This window comes from Podarcis gaigeae, assembly GCF_964106915.1.
Source record: "Podarcis gaigeae genome assembly, chromosome: 8".
Taxonomy (NCBI): domain Eukaryota; kingdom Metazoa; phylum Chordata; class Lepidosauria; order Squamata; family Lacertidae; genus Podarcis; species Podarcis gaigeae.
Window position 1 is genome coordinate 84,871,525 of NC_139684.1, and position 20,719 is coordinate 84,892,243.

Below are 20,719 nucleotides of genomic sequence, written 5' to 3' on the forward strand. Positions count from 1 at the left end.
TCCTAGCAGAGGGGTCAGCAAACTTTTTCAGGCGTGGGCCGGTGCACTGTCACTCAGACCTTGTGGGGGGCCAGACTATATTTTGGGGGGGGAAATGAACAAATTCCTATGCCCCACAAATAACCCAGAGATGCATTTTAAATAAAAGGACGCATTCTACTCATGTAAAAACACGCTGATTTCCGGACTGTCCGCAGCCTGGATTTAGAAGGCGATGGGCCGGATCCAGCCCCCGGGCCTTAGTTTGCCTACCCATGCCTAGCATCTGGAGAGGACACAGGCTGCTTTAGATGAACCATTTTCAGAGAGGTTATCAACCCATGGAACCAAAACCAAAGAACCTTAAGAGTCCGGCTACTGGATCAGGACAGCATCTTCAGATTCTCAGATTTTCAAACCTTTACAGTGGTACCTCGGGTTAAGTACTTAATTCGTTCCGGAGGTCTGTTCTTAACCTGAAACTGTTCTTAACCTGAAGCACCACTTTAGCTAATGGGGCCTCCTGCTGCTGCTGCGCCGCCGGAGCCCGATTTCTGTTCTTATCCTGAAGCAAAGTTCTTAACCTGAAGCACTATTTTTGGGTTAGCGGAGTCTGTGACCTGAAACGTATGTAACCCGAGGTACCACTGTATTGGCAAATCCAGTCCAGCATCTCGTTCTCACAGTGGCACAACAGTGTTTTCCCTACTGGATATTCCCAGCAAGAGTAACAGATTTATTATGGTATATATGGGGGATTTTGGGTGTGTGTGTGAGTAAAACACTGAAAGGGAGCAGTAGGCTAACTTCAAACAAAGAAAAGAAAAATAGCCTCTGCATTTTGTCTCACATCTCAGGTTTAATAAGAATAAGAATAAGAATAATTTATTTATACCCTGCCCACCTGGGTGGCTTCCAACAAAGTATTAAAATACAGTGGTCTGTTAAACATTAAAAGCTTCCCTAAACAGGGCTGCCTTCAGATGTCTTCTAAAAGTCTGGTAGTATTTCTTTTCTTTTGACATCTGATGGGAGGGCGTTCTACAGGTCAGGTGCCACCACCGAGAAGGCCCTCTGCCTGGTTCCCTATAACATGGCTTCGCGCAGCTTGGGAACCGCCAGAAGGTCCTTGGTGCTGGACCTCAGTGTTCTACAAATGCTAAAAACTTCCTTTTTTTTAACGGAAGCTGGAAATTTGTGAATTATGCTTCTATCAACTACGGGGAGGCTGCTGCTTCCCCTTGCACCTCCTCGGACGCCCACCATAGCATATGGCTAAGAGCGATAAGAGCTGCAGTTGAAAACATCTGGTCTAGATTGGCAAAGAACCATTTAAATGAACTGACAGGTGCCAACTCTGCCACTCTTCCGGCACCAGGTAAATATGCAAACAAGCACTCGCCAACTGGCTTTTGACGTTTATTCATTCTTTTGCTGGTGAGGTGGTTATTTTGGCTCAGCGTGCGATTTTTTTCGTGGCAGATAACATTTGGCACGTATCTTTTGTCCATCTGAAGGGATTTTTGTTATCAGCCACGCTGTTTCGTACGTTATCGTCCCTGTAAATTGCTTCAGGAACCTTGGCTGTATGAAGCGATTGAACTGGTTAGGTGTTACAGTGGATATTATAAGGTTATAGTTCTACTCAAGCGTAGGCCTGTTGAAATTAATGGACTCCAGTTAGCCATAGCTTTTGATTTCAAACGGTCGAGCTACAACTATGGCAAATGTGAGCTACGATGCATAGTATTTTATTATGCATTACGGCTATTGTACTACTGAATGTTGGTTGTTTCTTTTCCATAAACCTCTTTTGAGTAAAAGGGGGGGGGAAGTGTTGTGAACTCTCTGAAGGGAACTCTCTGTTCAGGGAAGTTTTTAATGTGTGACATTTTGATGTATTTTTAATCTTTGTTGGAAGCCGCCCAGAGTGGCTGGGGAAATCCAGCCAGATGGGCAGGATACAAATAAATTATTATTATTATTATTATTATTATTATTATTATTATTATTATTATTATTATTATCTGAAGCAGGGGGGAGCAAGGTTCAAGCCTTTTCTGGATGTTATGACCTCTGGCTCAAAGGCCAATGAAGCCATAGCTTAGCAGGCCTCAGTTCCTAGACCTCACTTATGGAAGAAGTATTGTATTTCTGTTTAAGCCATAGTTATTAATTCTAATGACAATGACAAACCTAGACAGCATCTTAAAAAGCAGAGACATCACCTTGCCAACCAAGGTCCATATAGTTAAAGCCATGGTTTTCCCAGTAGTGATGTATGGAAGTGAGAGCTGGACCCTAAAGAAGGTTGATCGCCGAAGAATTGATGCTTTTGAATTCAGGGGCTGGAGGAGACTCTTGAGAGTCCCATGGACTGCAAGAAGATCAAACCTCTCCATTCGGAAGGAAATCAGCCCTGAGTGCTCACTGGAAGGACAGATCCTGAAGCTGAGGCTCCAAGACTTTGGCCACCTCATGAGAAGGGAAGACTCCCTGGAAAAGACCCTGATGTTGGGAAAGATGGAGGGCACAAGGAGAAGGGGACGGCAGAGGACGAGATGGTTGGATAGTGTTCTTGAAGCTACAATCATGAAACTGCGGGAGGCAGTGGAAGACAGGCGTGCCTGGCGTGCTCTGGTCCAGGGGGTCACGAAGAGTCGGACACGACTAAACGACTAAACAACAATTATTTCTAACATTGCAACTCTGCCTATGAATTAACACGTGCAATTCTGTGTCTTCTCTTTAGCTGGGCATTTCTTTAGGGGGTAATGTACAAGCCGGCACTATTGCCTGTTTCATGATAGTGGAGATGAAATGATGGGAAACGCTTTGCCTTTTTGTATAGGAGGGCTCAGGAGATAGAGCTACTTTCAAGAAGGCGGCTACTCAAAATATGATGTCAGCATTTGGTGTGTGTTTTTTACCTCACTATTATTTCCGTTTTACACATGAGCCATAAAGCTATCTGAAACGGGGCTTTAAAAAAGAATAATAAAAGCACTGTACCTTTAACAAGGCATGAGACAAGTGAAAAAGGACAGAGCTGTCCGGCTGGGAGAAACCTCGCCTGTTGAATTTTTACCTGCCATCGTGCGGCTTCTGAAAGGCTCAGGGTGGCATGTGCCCGATTTAAAAAATAAGGCACCCTCAGGAAATGAGTCATTCACGCAATTGAGTGGGGAATGAGGCAAAGAGAGAGAGAGAAAAAGCCAGCAAAAATTGATGCACTACGTGAAATTGGATTTTCCCAGTGAAAACATATTGATGGTTGTGTCTTGGGAGAATGGAAATATCTTCTTTCCCTGAGAAAAAAGCAAGAGTCTCACGACCTGCACCCATGGCAAAACTATACTAACTACTAAAATACTAAAACACCCTGTGTTTTGATTTTGGGGTGGGCCCCGAAGGATTATTCAGGAAAAATCCTGGATGTTGTTTTCTTTTTAAGGATGATAGTGGGAAGATTAAATCGGGAGATCCCCGTCAAATATTGCCAGCAGCTAATTTCACGTGCAAACCTATAACGAAGACACAGGCTCCCATGTTTTGGGAGGAGCACGAGTAAGACGATTTCAGTAGCTCCACCTCATCCCTCATCCCTGCTGCCACTGACCATTTGCTGGCCCGCTCTGGTCCCAATCCAGACAGCCACAGAATTTGCAAGGCAAGTGGAGGGATTCAAACCGCCTACCTTCTGATCGGCAAGCCCTAGGTTCTGTGGTTTAACCCACAGCGCCACCCGCGCCCCATTATTATTATTATTATTATTATTATTATTATTATTATTATTATCCCATAGTGGCTGGGGCAATCCAATCAGACAGGTGGCATATAAATATTACAATTAATTAATTAATATTGGTGCACATGTTACCAAAGATACTTGGGCCTGTCCCACATACTCACTGGTGGAAAGTATCCATAGCATTTAGATGAGCTCAGCTGCATTTATATAATGGGGGGTGGGATTTATTCATATATTTTAAACAAGTTTCTGTTGTTATGAATTTATTTGTTTGGTTTTTCAGATCAAAATTTTACAGTCAAATATCCAACGTACAACATAGAAGCAAGATTCCATAGAATCTTCCGGACTTCCCCTCCTCCCCTTTGTGGGTCCTATTGTTAAATCATTTCCTCCTGCATCTTTGATAATAGTCCAAAATTCACCATTAAGTGTTATTCCAATCCTACTAACAGTTTTAACTGTTTACAATGGTTTTTAAGAAGAATTACAAATTTCACCCCCGTTCCTTATTTAATTTAAACAAGTTTCTAGTCCCTTTCAATCTGGAATGTCAGCTTGAAATTGCAGAAGCGAGTTGGGAGCCAAAACTCAGAGCTGATGACCTCTCCCTCTGCTATGTCTCATGGCAACCCACATGTGGTGGAAGTAATAGTAATAATAATAATAATAATAATAATAATAATAATAATAATAATAATAATATACCTCTGGGCAGTTTCCAACAAAAGATTAAAAATACATTAAAACATCATTCATTAAAAACTTCCCTAAACAAGGCTGCCTTCATATAGTTGTTTATTTCCTTGACATTTGATGGGAGGGCATTCCACCACCAAGAAGGCCCTCTGCCTGGTTCCCTGTAACCTCGCAGGGAGGGAACCACCAGAAGGCCCTCATAGCTGGACCTCAGTGTCCGGGCAGAATGATAGGGGTGGAGATGCTCCTTCAGGTATACTGACTGGGCCTTTGAGGCCGTTTAGGGCTTTAAAGGTCAACACCAACACTTTGAATTGTGCTCAGAAACGTACTGAGAACCAATGGCTGGCCCATGTGGACTTAGAAACAGAGGACACTGCCCTACCCCAAACCAGGTCACTGCTGGTCCATCTACTGTCTACACCAGGGATGGGGAACGTGTGGCTCTTTGGACGCTGCTGGACTCCAACTCCCATCATCCCTGTCCACAGGCCATGTTGGCTGGGGCTGATGGGACCTGGAGTCCAAGGATGTTTGGAGAACCAGAGGCTCCCCATCTCTTGTCTACACCAATTAGTCTTTCACCTTCTACAGCCCAGAGTGCACCCAAACCTACACCTGGGAATTCACTCCTTCTTCTTCTTCGCCCTATATTTGTATGGTGGCAATGATGCCACCTGTTGTCTTTGTCGATAGAGTTTTCTTGGCAGGGATACTGGAGTGGCTTGCCAGTTCCTGCTCCAGGTGGATCACGTTTGGTCAAAACTCTCCACTATGACCTGTCCATCTTGGGTGGCCCTGCACAGCATAGCTCATAGCTTCTCTGAGTTATTCAAGCCCCTTCGCCACAACAAGGCAGTGATCCATGAAGGGGCAGAGACAGCACCTTGCCAACAAAGGTCCGTATAGTTAAAGCTCTGGTTTTCCCAGTAGTGATGTATGGAAGTGAGAGCTGGACCATCAAGAAGGCTGATCGCCAAAGAATGGATGCTTTTGAATTATGGTGCTGGAGGAGACTCTTGAGAGTCCCATGGACTGCAGGAAGATCAAACCTCTCCATTCTGAAGGAAATCAGCCCTGAGTGCTCACTGGAAGGACAGATCCTGAAGCTGAGGCTCCAGTACTTTGGCCACCTCATTAGAAGAGAAGACTCCCTGGAAAAGACCCTGATGTTGGGAAAGATGGAGGGCACAAGGAGAAGGGGACGACAGAGGACGAGATGGTTGGACAGTGTTCTCAAACCAGCATGAGTTTGACCAAACTGCGGGAGGCAGTGAAAGACAGGAGGGCCTGGCGTGCTCTGCTCCATGGGGTCACGAAGAGTTGGACACGACTAAACAACTAAACAACAACAACAACAAATGGTGCCACCAATGATCAGGGCATGACCCAACACTGGCTCCCAACACAATGATCCTTGAAGACCAATGGTGCCATAGCCAACTCACTTCTACACAAAGTAGACTCTTTGAAAGTAATTGACCTAAGCAGGGCATGGTGGGACTCATGCATGTCCTTTAATTTTAGTGGGTCTACTCTGAGGAGGACTCACATTGGTGACAACCCTCACTAGCTGCAGCTCTCCAGGCAGGTGAGACTCTGAGCCCTACCTGGAGATGACACGAATCGAACCCACAACCTTCATTGAGGTCCAACACTGAGCTACAGTTCTTCCATATCTATCCTAGCCCTCACCCCTCTCCCCACCTTACCAATAGTCTCAGTCCTCCAGAGCCATCATTTATTCATTGTAAATGCATTTTAAATGGCACCAGTTACCCTTTGGAACTCCCTGTGACTACAGACATCAGGGAGTCCCCTTTGCTGTGTTCCTTTTGGTGTTTGCTGAAAACATTTTTGTTTAGGCAAGCCTGCCCAGACACACAGGACACAGGCATGTGTTCTGATCTGGGTTCTTTCTTTTAAAATCTTGTCAATGATTTGAATTATTTTTGAAGACTTTTAACAGATAATTTCATTGTTTTATTTTTCTCGTAAACCGCTCTGAAGTTGTGGCTGTTGTTGTTGTTTTACAATCAAGAGGTATATATATATATAGTTTTATAAATAACTAAGCAATAAAACTGCTAGCATATTTACAAACTAAGCAGGGTCTGGTCTGTTTACAAATTTAGGGATTATAGACTACCTCCGAGGACAAAAACCTCACAAGGTGATTTATAGAATAAAAGTACGATGCATAAACAACCACAATGGGTTATTAAAAGAAAACTTGTAATAAAACAGCCACAGAATCATTGAATCTTGGAATTGGAAGAGAACCTAAGGATCATCTAGTCCAATTCCCTGCAATGCAGGAATTTGCAGATGGAACAAGATGGGTGGGCTATAAATAAAAAAATATTATTATTATTATTATTATTATTATTATTATTATTATTATTATTATTATTAGCTGTCCCATATGGGGCTCGAACCTGCAACCTTGGCGTTATCAGCACCACGCTCTAACCAACCTAGATCTTCTAACGAAGGGGAGTATATGAATCTAATTTAAAAAGTAAAAATAAAGTAAATAAATAAAGTTTCCCATCTGTCTTCAAAGGCAGTCCCACGGACCAGGCATTACAGCAGTCCAGCCTGGATGTTCCAAGTGTGTGGATAACGGAAGCAAGGACAGACCTCTCTGGGAAGGCTGGTAGACCTGCTGTGGCCATCGGTTTGCAAAAAAATAATAATACAAAATTCTATGGTTTCAGGTTGAGAAGGGAGCTCCATGCCAAAAAAAAAAAAAAGGAGGCAACATGACAAAGAGAAAGGACTTTTCCCAGCCCCCCCCCCTTTTTTTTTTTTTGAATTTGCATTATTAAATCCTGCAAGTGCTGACTCTGGATTTCCCGGGAGGAGAATCTGCAGTTTCTGGATGAAGAATCTGAACTGCCACCGTAGTAGGATAACAAATTGAGGATGAGTCAACAATGCGAAGCCCGCCAAGGACGGTGACTGTTTTCAGGCTGCATTAAGAAGAAGCTTCTCCCCAGTTTTGGGAACTAAACAGCCCTGGTCTAACCCAGCACTGTAAAAATACCTAGAGTATGGCTTTTATAGTCCTTGTGGCATGCACAGAATTTTCTCTTAAAAAGAAAAAAGCATGCATATTATTATAGACTGTCTAGGGCCACAGTTGTACCATACATTTAAATCACAATGATATTACTTTAGAATTGTCATGGCGTCCCACAAGAGAATTCTGGGAACTATGGTCTGAGCATTGTTAGAGGGCCTCTCTATTCCCCCCCCACCCAGAACTACAGTTCCCAGAGTCCTCTGTGAAGAGGGATTGATTGTTAAAGCACTCAGAGAACTGTGAGCTCTTTGAGGGGAAGAAGGGGGCTTTCATAACAACTCTCAGCGCCCTTAACAAACAACAGTTCCCAGGATTCTCTGGGGGAAGCCATGACTGCTTAAAGTGGTGTCCTAACGCATAATGTCCGCAAATGACAACATTTTGGAGGTCCCAGGTCGCAAGGTGGTTAGATTGGTTGTAACTAGGGCCAGGGCCTTTTCAGTGCTGGCCCCGACGTGGTGGAACGCTCTGTCACAAGAGACCAGGGCCCTGCGGGATCTTTCCGCAGGGCCTGCAAGACAGAGCTGTTCCACCTGGCCTTTGGTTTGGACTCAGTCTGACCCTTATGGTTTTGATGTATGGGCTACTTTTAAAACGAGGCTGCATTTTAAATGGCATTTTAACCTGTGTTTTAAATTGTTTCCACCCCCCCCCCCCATTATGATTTTACTGTAATTTTACTGGTGTTAGCCGACCTGAGCCCAGCTCTGGCTGGGGAGGGTATAAATATTATTGTTGTTATTGTTATTGTTATTGTTATTGTTATTGTTATTATTATTATTAAATGTGAATGTGGGCTAAGTGCAGTTCTGTGCATCGTGGTTCTAGAGAGAGGTGAGGAAGTTCCAGCCTTGTAATAGGGACAGGCAATCAGACACACAAGGGTTCAATCCAGCCCCCGGTGCAGCTCACAAGTCTTCATCTAATTCCCACAGTATACATCTTTTTTTCCAATCAAGTAAAGGAATCTTTCGCTCCCTTCTTCCTGGTGCAAATGACAGAGGTTTGGACCATTCTCTCTCTGCCCACCATACGCCATGCATCCACACCATTGATCTAAAGCCCTGTGATACCACTTGAAGCAATCACAGCTTCTGCCAAACAATTCTGGGATCTGTAGTTTGTTAAGGGTGCTGAGAGTTGTTAGGAGACCCTCCACACACACACACACACACACACACACACACACACACACACACACACTATTCTCCTTACAGGGCTACAGTTCCCAGAGCATAGCTGTCAACGTTTCCCCCTTTTTAAGGGGAATTCCCTTATTCCGAATAGGATTCCTCGCAAGAAAAGGGAAAAATTGACAGCTCTGTCCCAGAGTGGTTTAACAACTAATCCCTCTTCCCAGGGAAATCTGGGAGTTGTAGTTCTGCAAGGGGAATAAAGGGGTCCGCCATCAATTCTCAGCTCCCTTCACAAACTACAGATCCCAGAATTCTTAGGGGCAAACCATGACTGTTTAAAGTGGCAACCTAACACTTTAACTGTGTTGGGAAAATGTAGTCGTGGTTGCACCCAGGGGACAGGGCCTTGTGATGTGCGGTTCTGGGATGCCCTCCTAGGGGACATAGCTGTCAACTTACAGATTTGAAAATAAGGGACCAGCAGCCTCGAAAATAAGGGATCAGCAGCCAAAATAAGGGATTTTAGTCAACCAGCAGCCAAACAAAGCCTCAAGCGGTGGTTCCCACAGCGCAGCAACCCAGCAAAGGGGATGCAGCAAGGAAAACCACCGTCACCTCTCCGCTGGGAAGCGCTGAGCAAAGGCGATTCCCCAGGCAACGCGGCCAATTTGATTGGCACAAGGCATGCAAGCTCCACCCCCAGTCGTTCTCAGACTTCTTATTGGGTGAGCAACACAGCCAAGCAACACAGTTGGAGCCTCCCTCCTCCCTGGCGGCAGGGAGAGAGGGAGAGGAGCTGCTTCCTTTGAAACCCGGGAAATTTAAGGGACATCATCAATAAGGGACAGCAGCGGGACACAGCGCTGGGATAAGGGAACTTTCCCGCCAAATAAGGGACGGTTGACAGCTATGCTAGGGGAAAGCCAGCAGATTCTTTGTTTGATCGGCTGTGGAGATCTTTTGATTCTGCAAAGGCTTCTTCGAATAATTCTTACTGACTCTCACATAGCTTATACTGTTCTAAATTAGTTTCTGCTGCTGTGCTCGTGGAAGAGCATTTTAGGAATCTGCCAGGTCTTCTGCTGGTGGTACGGAGGGAGAATGAAATATTTTTGTCTCAGTTCATGTGGGAACTGGACTGGAGGCAAAGTATGGAGAGACTCAAAGACTTTGGGCAGACCCACACCATACATGCACGTTTAAAGCACGTGACTTCCCCCAAAGAATTCTGGGAACTGTAATAATAATAATAATAATTTTTTATTTATACCCCGCCCTTCCCGGTTCAAAAACCGGGCTCAGGGCGTCTAACAACAAATTTAAAACACGTGATTGTAAAAGCAGCATAAAATACAGTATAAAAACATGAAGAACAATAAAATTCAAAGTTCAGAAATCAATTTAGGGGAAATCCATCTAATAAGCATTAGATAATCCCCAGGGCTAGCTGGCTGAATTAGTCCTACTTGGGCCAGCGAGGAGGCCAGGGGAGAATTAGCTGTGGGTCTCAAAGAGGGAAATCTTCATAAAAGGAGAGGGGTAGGGAAGAGAAGGGAAATAGAAGATCAGGATGAATTCAAATTAAAGGCCAGGCGGAATAGCTCTGTCTTACAGGTCCAGCGGAAGGAGGTTAAATCCTGCAGGGCCCTGGTCTCCTGGGACAGAGCATTCCACCAGGTCGGAGCCATCACTGAGAAGGCCCTGGCCCTGGTGGAGGATAGTCTGACTTCCTTAGGGCTCGGGACCTCTAAACTATGGTTATTCATGGACCTTAAGGTCCTCTGTGGGGCAGACCAGGAGAGGCGGTCCTGTAAATATGAGGGCCCTAAGCCAATTCCTTCCAGTAGCACCTTAGAGACCAACTAAGTTTGTTACTGGTATGAGCTTTCGTGTGCACGCACACTTCAGATAACTAGTTTGTTAAGGGTACAAACTGTAGTTTGTTAATGGTTGGCCGCTAGATTAGATGGGCCTTTGGCCTGATTCAGAGAACAGGCACTTCTTAGCATCTTATATTAAAAATGTCTTTGACCTCCTCCTTCCATGCTCCCTAGACAAATACCCAGATCCATGCCTGCCTCCTTAAGAACATAATAACAGCCTTACTGGATCAGGCCAATGGCCCATCCAGGCTAGTATACAGTGGCCGACCAGATGCCTGTGCAAGCAGGATCTGACCACAAGACTCTGTGGTTTCCGGCTGCTGAGATTCAGAAGCATTGCCTGTTGCAGCGATGGAGGCAGAACATTGCTATCCTGGCTAGGAGCCACCAATAGCCGCCTTCCTCCACGAACTTGTCCAATCCTCTTTTAAGGTTCATCCAAGTTGGCACCCATCACTGTCTCAAGTGGGAGTGAGTTCCATAGTTTATGCTGTCCTTCAGCCTGTGTTAGAAATTAGCCAGTCGCCAGGAGCGTTTGGCACCTGGCTTTCGACCACTTGTGACCAAGTGAAGATGCCTGGATGCCAGGAACATTGGATCTTGACTGTTTTCACACACTAATACCCAATCCTGTAGAATTCTATCAATTTTTAATTTATCTGCACCCTCGGAATGAATTTCTGGAACCAAAACGCATTTTTTCTGTGCAGACTGAGCAGTCACCATTCAGAAAAAGAGGTCGGAATTGGCCGATATATATGTGGAAGGTCGCTGGATTGAGTGACTTTTCTTCTTGTAAGTTCTCAAAACTCTTGAACCTAGCTCAAGGTAGTCCTCTGAACTAGCCAGATGTTATCTGAGTCAGTCCATCATTTGAAAAACGAGACTTTTGAGACATCTTGCCCCCAAGATGGCAAATGGGCGTTCCATTTTGGCAACCACAACCTTGGTTTTGAGAATCCGTGTGGCGCCAAGCTTAGATATCTGAGCTTCTGACGTTGCCTTCAAGCTCAGGTTTCTACTGCTACCTGTTGTGACCATCCAAGCAACATCCATTCGCACCCCACAAATGAATCGCAGGAAATAGCCACGCCACATGGTTTCTCCCAAAGAATCCTTGGAACAGGGGTTGACCCCTCAGAGAACTACAGCTGGGAGCACTCTTAAACTACAATTCCCATGATTCATTGGGGGTGGAAGAGAGCGAAGCAGTGTGGTTCCAACATACGGGACTCAACTACCAGGCCTGATCAAAGAGAAAGGAGGTCTCCTGCCCCTCCGATGTGCTCAGTCTATGACCAAAGATCATCTTGCAGCCCAGGCCCGGTTTAACCCTTTGAGGGTGCAACCCTCCCAAGCAAAGCACCTTTCCCTGACCCCCACAGAAGTCCAACCACTCCCGCCCTAAACCTGAGATGCCACCCTGTGATGAATGGCGCCCAGCTGTCAGCCCGGGATAAATAAAGGTTAGTAACTGGAGAGGCCAGGAAAGGATCGGCGTTAACCCCATGCCACCCAGAGCGTACGGACACAGGACACAGGAGCCCATTGGCAGCCACAGTTTCCTGCTAAAACAGAGAATTCCCTCTTTTGCACAACCTTGCATTCTCCCTCCTAAGTCATTGCTTTCTGTGCATGTCATGGAGACCTCTCAAGGCCACACTAAGATATTAAGAAAATACAGAGAGTCTGGCTGTCAGATCAGGCCAGTAGCCCATGTATTCCAGAATCCTGTCCATACAGGGACCGACCAGATGCCTTTGGGAAGCCCACCTGAGCCCAAGAGCTTCCGGAAGCTGAGATTCAGAAGCACTTTTGCCCCTGGCCCTTGAGCAGAACCAGTAGCCATCAATGGACTTGTCCTCCATGTGTGGTGGCTCTGCCCCAAGGAAACCACAGCGATCAGAACCTCTTGGGCCTAAATTATTTAGGGACGGGGAACGGACAGCCTGAGCTTGAGCAAAACAGATCCACAGCTCAACAGGTAGATCCTCCTGATCCAAAGGGAGAACGACTTCAGGGCGGAGGGAGGGGGGAGCAAGGAAAAGGAAGATTGGGCAGGGTCTGCGGCCTTCGTGCCCCGCAGCCGAACACCCCATCGGCTAGATGTTGGACCAGATGGACCTTTGAGCAACAGGGCTGTCTTGGGTTCATACATGGAAGTGGGCAGAGGAGGGGGAATTGAGGAACTGGGTCGGATCCAACCCGACTGTGGGTACCACCTGTTCCGAAGCAGATCGGTGACTGACGTCCCACGGACAACAGGGCTGCCTCTAAATTTAGCCCCCGCTGATGGAGAGAGGGGGGAGGGAGGGAGGGAGGGAGAGAGAGAGATCAAGGCCCCTAACCTGCTCCGTGATGTCCTCCCCAGGGAGGCTGAGGGTCCCGGAGAGAGGATCCCCTCACCGAACTTGCTCAGGACGGTGCCTGAATATTGCTCACCGCTATTAATTTATCTCTGCCGTTTAGAACGCCTGCCTGCCAATCACACCTGCGCCCTGCCAAGCTCCAAATTCACGTTCAACAAAAGGCCCTGTTTTTATTTTATTTTTAAAGGAAGGAAACCAACCCTCCGAAGACTTTTCTGAAGCGTGCAGGATTCCCCAGCTCCCCCTCCCCAAAAATAAGTATTATTCCCTCTTTTTTAAAGGTTAGTTGCCTGAACACACAAGCAACAGAGCAGGAAGGTGTCCCCAACCTGGTGCCCTCCAGGTGTTGCGTGGTCCCAAAACACCTGGCGGGCACCAGGTTGGGAAAGGCTGGCACAGAAGATCAGACCTGAGGAAGGTCACGGAAGATATTGGAAAGAGCCAGAGCTCCGTAGGCACATGGAGGGGTCACCCCCAGATGCAACCGAGCCCCCCCACCTCTCCCCAGCCAGGGGTCTCTCCCCCAGGCTCGCTCTGCCCTTCAAACTCCATGCCCATATTGAACACCAAACTTTGCACCCCCTCCATACAGGGCCCTCCTTGCCTCCACCCCACAGCTCGTCCTTCAGCCCTCCACCCCAACCTGCCCCTGCCCCACAGCTCAATCCTAACGCCTCCCCCCAGGAAAGCAAGTCTCCTTGAATTCCGTGGGGCTCGCTGCCAGGGAAGTGGGGCTATAGGGCGCGCCCCCCAACTTAACTAGCATTGCGCTGCCTTTTCCCTGCACCCCTAATTTCACGCACCCCACTTCCCCTCCTCTCCCCCTTTTCCCTGTGTTTTTTTCCCTCCTCCCCAAAATCTTCCTCCTCCTCCTCCTTCTCCTCCATCACTCCCCCCCCCCTCCAAAAATTAAAGACTCACGGTCCGGAGAAACTGGACGTCATCCTCTCCTTCGCCGCCTCCTTCGGCCATGGCTGGGCTGGGCTGGGGGGCTGGGCTTGGGGGGCAGCTGGAAAGAGTGGGGCGCCCGCCCTGCTCGGCCGGCTCGTTCGCAGCTGCCGGGAGCCGCGGAGACACTAGCGGAGCGTCCCGGCTCCAGCAGCGCCAGCCAGCCAGCCGGCCGGCTCCCCGCCCCCCGGACCGCCCCTAGGAGGGGATGGAGAAGGGGCGGAGGAGGGCGGGGAGAAGGACAGGGGAAGGAGGGAGCGAGCGAGGGAAGGATGGGGCGAGGGAAGTCGCAGTGGATCTCTCGCCACCAGATCTCTCGCCTCCTTCATCACCAGGGGGATCTTTCTCGCCGCTGCGGTCGCCAGGGGTCGGTGGCGCCTCCACTGGCCAGGAGCAGTCTACCTGTCCGCTGCCCGGCTGCGGAAAAAGCTCCCCCAACCCAGGAGGGGTGGCGGGGTCTCCTTCCCTGGGGGAGGGTCATCTGTCAGGGATGCTTCCTGAATCGCAGGGGGGTTGGACTAGATGACCCCTAGGGAGCCTACGATTCGAAGGAGAGGCGCAGCCTGGCACGGCTTCTACCTGTTGCCAACTTCCACGGAGCATCGGGAGGAGAGAGGGAGGCATCAGGCTCAGCAGACCTCAAGGGGGATTCATCAATAGGAGTTCATCAATTCATCAATAGGATTCATCAATAGGAGGGGCTGCATCAATAGGAGTATAGCATCTAGATCAAGGGAAGTAATAGTGCCACTGTATTCTGCTCTGGTCAGACCTCACCTGGAGTACTGTGTCCAGTTCTGGGCACCACAGTTCAAGAAGGACACTGACAAACTGGAACGTGTCCAGAGGAGGGCAACCAAAATGGTCAAAGGCCTGGAAACGATGCCTTATGAGGAACGGCTAAGGGAGCTGGGCATGTTTAGCCTGGAGAAGAGGAGGTTAAGGGGTGATATGATAGCCATGTTCAAATATATAAAAGGATGTCACATAGAGGAGGGAGAAAGGTTGTTTTCTGCTGCTCCAGAGAAGCGGACACGGAGCAATGGATCCAAACGACAAGAAAGAAGATTCCACCTAAACATTAGGAAGAACTTCCTGACAGTAAGAGCTGTTTGACAGTGGAATTTGCTGCCAAGGAGTGTGGTGGAGTCTCCTTCTTTGGAGGTCTTTAAGCAGAGGTTTGACAACCATATGTCAGGAGTGCTCTGATGGTGTTTCCTGCTTGGCAGGGGGTTGGACTCGATGGCCCTTGTGGTCTCTTCCAACTCTATGATGCTATGATTCATCCAGCGCATTGAACGCATCCTCTAATGGCTCTAAAAGAGGAATTCCTGGGGGGCTGTCAGCAGCTACGAGCCAGGATATTGTCCCCTTCCACAGTCGGAGCCAGCAAAGCTTCTGAATACCAGATCCTGGAAACTGCAGAAGGGAGTTGCTCTGGTGCTCAGATCCTGCTTGCAGAGAACAGGATCCTGGACTCCATGGGCCTTTGGCCAGATCCAGAAGGGCTCTTCTTATATTCTGTACAGTGGTACCTCGGGTTAAGTACTTAATTCATTCTGGAGGTCCGTTCTTAACCTGAAACTGTTCTTAACCTGAAGCACCACTTTAGCTAATGGGGCTTCCTGCTGCCGCCACCACACGATTTCTGTTCTCATCCTGAAGCAAAGTTCTTAACCCGAGGTACTATTTCTGGGTTAGCCGAGTCTGTAACCTGAAGCGTATGTAACCCAAGGTACCACTGTAATGGTTAACTGGTGTCTGTTATTAACTGTTTAATGGTGGGTTTTTTAAATTATCTATTAGTCTTTTTTCCCAGATGATTTTTGATTTTACAAGTGTAGGATTATAATAATACAAAATACATATCCATTTTTTGAGATTTATCTGAATCTCCATACTTCCCACCCTCTCCTCCATGGGTCCTATTGTCAAGCTTTTCAACTGCATATTATTTCATTTGTTGTTTAGTCGTGTCCGACTCTACGTGACCCCCTGGACCAGAGCACGCCAGGCCCTCCTGTCTTCCACTGCCTCCCGCAGTTTGGTCAGACTCATGCTGGTAGCTTCGAGAACACTGTCCAACCATCTCATCCTCTGTCGTCCCCTTCTCCTTGTGCCCTCCATCTTTCCCAACATCAGGGTCTTTTCCAGGGAGTCTTCTCTTCTCATGAGGCAGACAAAGTATTGGAGCCTCAGCTTCAGGATCTGTCCTTCCAGTGAGCACTCAGGGCTGATTTTCTTCAGAATGGAGAGGTTTTATCTTCTTGCAATCCATGGGACTCTTGAGAGTCTCCTCCAGCACCATAATACTAAGGCATCAATTCTTCGGCGATCAGCCTTCTTTATGGTCCATTCTTTCATAGTCCATATTTCCATAGTCCATATTCCATATTTTATATCTCTCCATATTGTCCATTGTCTCCTGCCAACCTAGCAGTTCGAAAGCACATCAAAGTGCAAGTAAATAAATAGGTACCGCTCCAGCGGGAAGGTAAATGGTGTTTCTGTGCGCTGCTCTAGTTCGCCTGAAGCGGCTTAGTCATGCTGGCCACAGGACCCAGAAGCTGTACGCCGGCTCCCTCGCCCAGTAAAGCGAGATGAGCGCCACAACCCCAGGGTCGGCCACGACTGGACCTAATGGTCAGGGGTCCCTTTACCTTTATATTGTCCATGATATTTGCTACAATACAAGTGTTATCAAAAGCCTGCTCATGTTTTCATCTGCTTGCAGTGGTCTCCTAGATAAATTATAAATGTTCCCTATTCTTTATTGAAGTTTATTGAAGTCTTCTTGGTTCCTGAGCTTTCCGGTCAATTTTGCCATCAGCTTAGCTTGTCATTCATCTCTGGTACTTGTTATTCTTTCCATCTCTGGACCAGTAACATCTGAGCGGTTCTTGTCCCATACATTAAAAGCCTTTTCTGTTCCTTTGGGATGTTGGTACCTATAATTCCTAATAAGAAAGCTTCTGTTGTTGTTTTTAAAATACAGTAGTACCTCGGGTTAAGTACTTAATTCGTTCCGGAGGTCCGTTCTTAACCTGAAACTGTTCTTAACCTGAAGCAACACTTTAGCTAACGGGGCCACCTGCTGCTGCTGTGCCGCCAGAGCACGATTTCTGTTCTCATCCTAAAGCTTCTTAACCTGAAGTACTATTTCTGGGTTGGCGGAGTCTGTAAGCTGAAGCATATGTAACCTGAGGTATCACTGTATTTTAAGCATTTTTTTCCCCATTTCATTATATATCATTTCCCAGAATGTTTTTTCTCCTGATTATGGTTCTGTGCTTTTATTGCTGCAATCCACTTTGAGATATGGCACAGCGGGGTTCAAATATTACTACAAATAAACAATAAACATCATTGGGCATTCTCTTCTGGGGGGGGGGTATATGTGTGATAAATTAAATTTACTGTAGCCAGCCTGCTTTTACAAAAGCAAAAAAACCTAAATCTGAATCTAAAACGAACCTCCATTGAGCTTCTCAAAGTGTTGTTATCATTTATCGGGTTTCTTGCACACCCTTCGCCCTAAAGTTCCCAAGGCAGGTTATAATCCTATAAATCATCAGTTGCTGGAAGCATCAGGAGGGATGTGGGACTAGATCAGCCATTGGCCTCATCCTGCAATCAGGGGTCTTCTTTATGTTCTTAGTGTTACACTACTAGTATAACCTTTTAAGGAGGAAAATAGGGTCCCACCTTCATCTTGGGTTAGGAGAGGAGGGTTCACCTGTGACACTCCCCAGGAAAGGAAGGAGGCTCGGATACATCACTATTCATGCAACTACTTTGAAGGGGCTGGCAAGACAGTGTGCATGTATATTCTGTACAAGTTAGCTGAAACAACCTCTTTGGAAAGCGGACAGAGTCTCTCTAATCCTTGGGGAGGTGAAATTCTATTTCAGCCTCTCTACTACAATTAAAAGACACACTTGGGTCTGTATTAGGTAAAGTAAAGGGACCCCTGACCATGAGGTCCAGTCGCAGACGACTCTGGGGTTGCGCACTCATCTCGCTTTATTGGCCGAGGGAGCCGGCGTACAGCTTCCGGGTCATGTGGCCAGCAGGACTAAGCCACTTCTGGCGAACCAGAGCAGCGCACGGAAACGCCATTTACCTTCCTGCCGGAGCGGTTCCTATTTATCTACTTGCACTTTGACGTGCTTTCGAACTGCTAGGTGGGCAGGAGCAGGGACCGAGCAATGGGAGCTCACCCCGTCGCGGGGATTCGAACCGCCGACCTTCTGATCAGCAAGTCCTAGGCTCTGTGGTTTAACCCACAGTGCCACCCGCATCCCTTTTGGCTCTGTATTACTAGGTAATAAAACCATTTATCATTCTAGTGGCTCATTTGCAAAATAAACTGGGAATCTGATGCTGGAGGTTGTCTAATACTGGTCTGAGCTGTATTCTGACAGCAAGAGCTGTTTGACGGTGGAATGGACCATCTCAGAAGGTGGCGCACACTCCTTAAACAGTGGATGAGGCTGGCCATCTGTCAGAGATTATTTAGCCATGAATCCTGTTTTGCAAGGGGGGTTGGGCTAGATGACCCTTGGGGTCCCTTCCCAGCGGCGTAGCGTTAGGGGTGCGGGGGGGGCCGTCCGCACCGGGCGCAACATCTGGGGGTTAGGGAAATCCACGGGTTAGGGGGCGCAAATCCATGGGTTAGGGGGCGCAAATTACTTGCCTTGCCCCGGGTGCTGATAACCCACGCTACGCCACTGTCCCTTCCAACTCTACAGTTCTGTGATTCTTCATTCTGTAAAAGAATTGCATTTCTCATACTTTCAAGGAAAGAGGATAGGATCCCCCCTTCCTTCCTTAAATAATTAACTTAAGGACACACAGCCACCAGCATTGTAGAGAGGGTGGGGGGGACATACAGTACTTTTATTTTTGAAGCCCTAACCTGTCTGCATCTTTCAGAGAGTAAGGAGATAAAAGTGACCACACATTTTCTAAGCTGGCTTTTATATATATATAGGCTTCTGGTTCCTGGCTCAGCGCCAGGAAGAGAAAATTCCAGACAGGCTGCTAAAATTCCAAGCAGCTGGCAGTCCTTCATTTCTCACTGCTGAAGAAGGTGTATGTGGGGAAGCAGGGAAAAGCCTGAAGGTGAAACCAGTTCTGGAGGTGAAAAAAGCAGAGGGGGGGGGGAGAGAGAGATGTTTGCAAAGACTAGTAACAAACACCGCTTAGCCAAGCCAGATGAGACAGAAAGACAAGCAGAAGAAAAATGGTCCATTTCTGCACAGTCATGCAGGTGGCAGATATAAACACAGACCAAAGCAACAGGGCATTGATGGGGGGAAGCGATCTGCAACAGAGATCCGTTTAAAGTAGGATTGATGCTAGGAAACACAGAATCGTAGAATTGGAAGGGAGAAATAGCGTCACGTACTAGTCTAACCCCCTGCAATGCTGGAAGCTTTTTGCCCAATAATAATAATAATAATAATAATAATTTATACCCCGCCCATCTGGCTGGGTTTCCCCAGCCACTCTGGGCGGCTTCCAACAGAACACGAAAATACAATAACCTATTAAACATTAAAAATTCCTTCCAGTAGCACCTTAAAGACCAACTAAGTTAGTTCTTGGTATGAGCTTTCGTGTGCATGCACACTTCTTCAGATACACTGAAATAGAAGTTTCCAGACCCTTCTATATAGTGAGAAGGTGGGGAGGGGTATTACTCAGAAGGGTGGTGGGAATGGGTGATTGGCAGATAGCTGTGATGGGCCTGTTGACGACTCTTAATGACTGCAATAGGTCTTATCTCATTATACATGACAATAATATCTCATTATACATGACAAAGCCATTTTTCACCTTCTCTCCCCTTGCTTTTTCCTGTAAGACCTATTGCAGTCATTAAGAGGCCGTTTAGGGCTTTAAAGGTCAGCACCAACACTTTGAATTGTGCTTGGAAACGTACTGGGAGCCAGTGTAGGTCTCAAACACACAGCCCTGGGATCAAGAGTCTTGTGCTCTACTGCAGTGTTTTTCAACCACTGTTCCGCAGCACACTAGTGTACCGCGAGGTGTTGCCTGGTGTGCCGTGGGAAAAATTCAAAAATTCGAAAGATTTTTAAAAAAAATGTCAACTTTTCGCCCACTAGGCAGGACTATGTCCACCCTATTTTCCATCCGCCCTGGGTGGGGATCAGATCGGATGGGATCGGTCCGCTCTCATCCGATTCCCCATAGAGAGCAGCGGGGCTCTGACATCTCCCTCTCCGCACACAGTGCGGAGACGGAGCTGTAATCCACCGGCTCAGGGGGGATCAGTGGATCGATCCCCGCTGAGCAGAGAACGGTCCGCAACGTTTTTGTTTGCCATTAAAGAAAAAAATATTAAACATTTTCTAATGGTGGTGTGCCTCGTGATTTTTTTCATGAAACAAGTGTGCCTTTGCCCAAAAAAGGTTGAAAAACACTGCTCTACTGGCTGAGCTATTTCGCCACAGCAGCAACTAGGGTGTGGGGAGAGGAGGGTCGTAGGTCGGTGGTAGAGTATATAAGCCTAGCATGTAAATAGCACAAGATGTGGCTGCTGGGTTGTTAAAGGACCAACATTGCGCAGATCAGGCATCCCCAAACTCAGCCCTCCAGATGTTTTGGTACTACAACTCCCATCATCCCTAGCTGACAGGACCAGTGGTCAGGGATGATGGGAATTGTAGTCCTAAAACATCTGGAGAGCCGAATTTGGGGATGCCCAGAACCTTGAAAGCCCTGCACAGGCTGCCAGGGAGCTACTGGGCCCAATTCAAAGTGTTAGTACTAGCATATTCGGGACCCAAGTACCTAAAAGAGCGCCTTCCACAGTACCAAGCATTTTAGACCCTACAGTT

At 47.2% G+C, this 20,719-nt stretch overlaps 1 protein-coding gene and 1 long non-coding RNA gene across 13 annotated transcripts in view; one reads left to right on the forward strand and one right to left on the reverse strand.

Annotated features, from left to right (window-relative positions):
• Positions 1-14,048, reverse strand: part of RYR1 (ryanodine receptor 1) — a 224,394-nt gene extending 210,346 nt beyond the window's left edge. For 10 of the 12 annotated variants that reach the window (XM_083753553.1, XM_083753561.1, XM_083753551.1 and 7 more), the window contains exon 1: positions 13,827-14,036. In XM_083753553.1, coding sequence (XP_083609679.1) covers positions 13,827-13,877 — 51 coding nt within the window. In that variant the 5' untranslated portion in view covers positions 13,878-14,036. Of the gene's footprint in view, positions 1-13,826 lie in introns of all 12 variants that reach the window. The other 2 variants (XM_083753557.1, XM_083753554.1) reach the window with 1 other exon arrangement.
• LOC310851820 overlaps positions 1-20,719 on the forward strand; it is a 626,966-nt gene that overhangs the window by 51,534 nt on the left and 554,713 nt on the right. The window lies entirely within an intron of this gene.